General features: G+C 49.7%; 1 protein-coding gene across 1 annotated transcript; it reads right to left on the minus strand.

Annotated features, from left to right (window-relative positions):
• Nucleotides 1-947: 947 nt before the first annotated feature.
• On the minus strand, nucleotides 948-2020 carry EDB93DRAFT_1255423 (uncharacterized protein; the record flags this gene model as incomplete). The annotated part of the gene is made up of 5 exons (XM_041453780.1): nucleotides 948-1384; nucleotides 1437-1572; nucleotides 1634-1650; nucleotides 1754-1865; nucleotides 1946-2020. 5 exons carry the CDS (start codon nucleotides 2018-2020, stop codon nucleotides 948-950), a joined length of 777 nt encoding a protein of 258 aa, XP_041302572.1.
• Nucleotides 2021-2734: the final 714 nt, after the last annotated feature.

Below are 2734 nucleotides of genomic sequence, written 5' to 3' on the forward strand. Positions count from 1 at the left end.
GGTTGAGTACGAATTGAGCAAGAAAACAAAGCTGTGTTATCTGGGACCAATAATCATAGTGCGCCACACGAAGGGAGGCTCATATATGCTGGCCGAGTTGGATGGTGTGATCTCAAAGCTTTGATTCACCACATTTCGCATCATACCTTACTACCCGCACAGTGAAGGACGGGTATTGGTGACTCAAATGACCGGCATAGATGACAACAGTTTAGACCAACTAGAAGCAAGCGAAACCGTGAAGCCCGAAGATGATGAACCGGAAAGCACACAGCATGACTAGCACGCATCCATCATCTGCACCCCACACGTAGGCCGACCCCATCCAAGTACCCCCATCCTATCCGCAAAAACACAACAAAAACATCAAATAAAAGAAAAACACAAAAATATCTCACCATAGTATATACTCTCCGTTTTACCCCAGGTTTCGGCTGGTGACACCCAGTTTCCCCTCTCTCTTGCCGCATTTGTCTCATATAATGTGCATTGCCTGCACATATCTACAAACAGACTCTATAATACAAGAACACCCAAAACACTAATAAACTGCAAGTACATATTACTAACTACCTTAATTGTATAGCGCGCGCATAACCCCATCTTAGACCTTTGCATTCTAACATGTGCACCGCGCCCCTTTTTTTACTTAGAACACGCGCCTCATTTTCCATGTGCACGCACCGGCTCAGGATAGGAATAGAAGATAAGATAAGATGGGCGCACACCCTGCAAAAAGCATAGTAAAGTCCCTCACAACACCTTAATTCCCATTCACGCACTTTACATACTTACATACCTATAAAATTCGTTCACAGCCCAGTGGATCAGAAGAGGACATGGACATCAGACGCGATGTGGACAACATATATTGCAAAGGCGCATTGGTGCTTAGAGAGAAAACAAGGTACATCTAGTTAAGAGAGGCATTGATGTGTTGCTCGACCTCAGACCACTCCTGGGACATGGTGAAAAGCTTGTTGGAGACCAGGATAAGGTCCACCTGCTGGGTGCACCTCCAACAAAGAACCGTGCAGATGCGCATTCTCCACCTCCAAACACGCATTATTTGCGTGAGACTCCTCCAGCTGCGCAAACACATCAATCTCCTTACCCTTTTCCTTAGGCACAGATCCAGATGCCAGAGGTCCCGCAGCGCGCGCAGGTTTAGCACATTCAGGCATAGCGGCCGGGGTGCGAATCTCCAGGTCACTCACATTGTGCTCCCCAACAATCTCCACATCCATGTCAGATTCCTCAGACTCTAGTGCCTCCTCAACCGCTACGGAAGACGCTGTCTCCTTTGCAGATTCGCCAGCCGCAGAACACTTCAGCAAAGGTTTGCATGGACGTGCCTTGGGCGCATCAGAATTCTTGTGCTTCCCTAACCCAAACACGTCAGAGATGCGCGCCACTGACGGCAAGTGTTAACTCACCAGCAAACATACAAGTGCACTTAGCGGTAGTGCAAGGAGGACACCGCTCACCAGGCGCACCGCCATATTTGATGTTCCAGCTTTCGCAAGCTGCACACTTCTCTGCCTTGGGTACAGAAATGCACCCGCCACGATGCTAAAGCAAAGTTGCAAGTATCAGAGATGTTAGCACACAACTGAACAATAGATAGGCACACTGGCACACCCGCATCTCCTACAGACGCGTCAGTGGCATGCGCCTCGGCCTCAGATGTCTAACCTCCGGCATGTGCAGCGTGCTTGGGAGGCGCCCCTGGAGCAGCCTCTATTGCCTTCACCTTCCACGCTTATCACAAGCCCCTCAATGTCCCTATGAGCCTTCCGCCCCTGCTTCAACATCTCCATGTCCTTGTCTTCCATATCCAAATCAATTCCTAAATCATCCGTGTGCTAGGAGCAAGCAGCCATGTTCTCCTAAAAGAGGAAAGAATTAAGAGGCGCATCCCAGATGAAAAAGTAAGCACACTTACCATGATGGAGCGCCACTCGCACATCCACATTTCCTGGTCCTCAAGAAGTTCCAGCTTGAGATCAGGGGATGCCATCACACAGCCGTCCAGTGCAATCAAGGTCTCCTTCCAACCTCTGAGGTGATTGGTATCAGTTTTGGCCACCATTCACGACCTTCATCTGCGCTCTATAGACATATCTCATGCCTACCTCAATGGGGAGATGGACTGCGACGTCTACATGGAGCAGCCTGAGGGATTTGTTGAAGGAGATGCCAAAGAGATGGTTTGCTTGTTGAAGAAGAGCATATATGGCACCAAGCAAGGAGGCAACAGATGGAACCAGAAAATGCGCTCTGTGCTCGAGTCTTTGGGCTACACTCAGTCCTACTCAGACGCGTCCATCTACATCTATCTAAAGGACAATGTAAGGATCATTCTGCCAGTCTTCGTAGATGACATGACCTTTGCCTCGAAATCTGCTGCTGCCATCGACCGCACCATCAAGGAGCTCTCCCAGCACTTCAAGCTTCGCGATCTCGGTCCCACCACTCAGCTTCTGGGCAATAAGATAGACAGAGACTGGTCTAAACACTCCATCACCATATCTCAACAGCAGTACTGTCTAGACATCCTCGAGCGTTTTGGCATGGCTGATTGCAAGCCCATATCCACTCCCATGCAGCCCAACCTTCGACTCAGTCGCTCCCAGAGTCCCCAGACGCCTGAAGAGGTCCAGCTCATGAAGACCGTCCCATACCTGGCTGCAGTAGGCGCCCTGATGTACCTGGCAACAACAACTCGACCAGA

Source organism: Suillus bovinus (genome assembly GCF_016758785.1).
Source record: "Suillus bovinus strain UH-Sbo-P2 chromosome Unknown EDB93scaffold_92, whole genome shotgun sequence".
Classification (NCBI taxonomy): Eukaryota; Fungi; Basidiomycota; class Agaricomycetes; order Boletales; family Suillaceae; genus Suillus; species Suillus bovinus.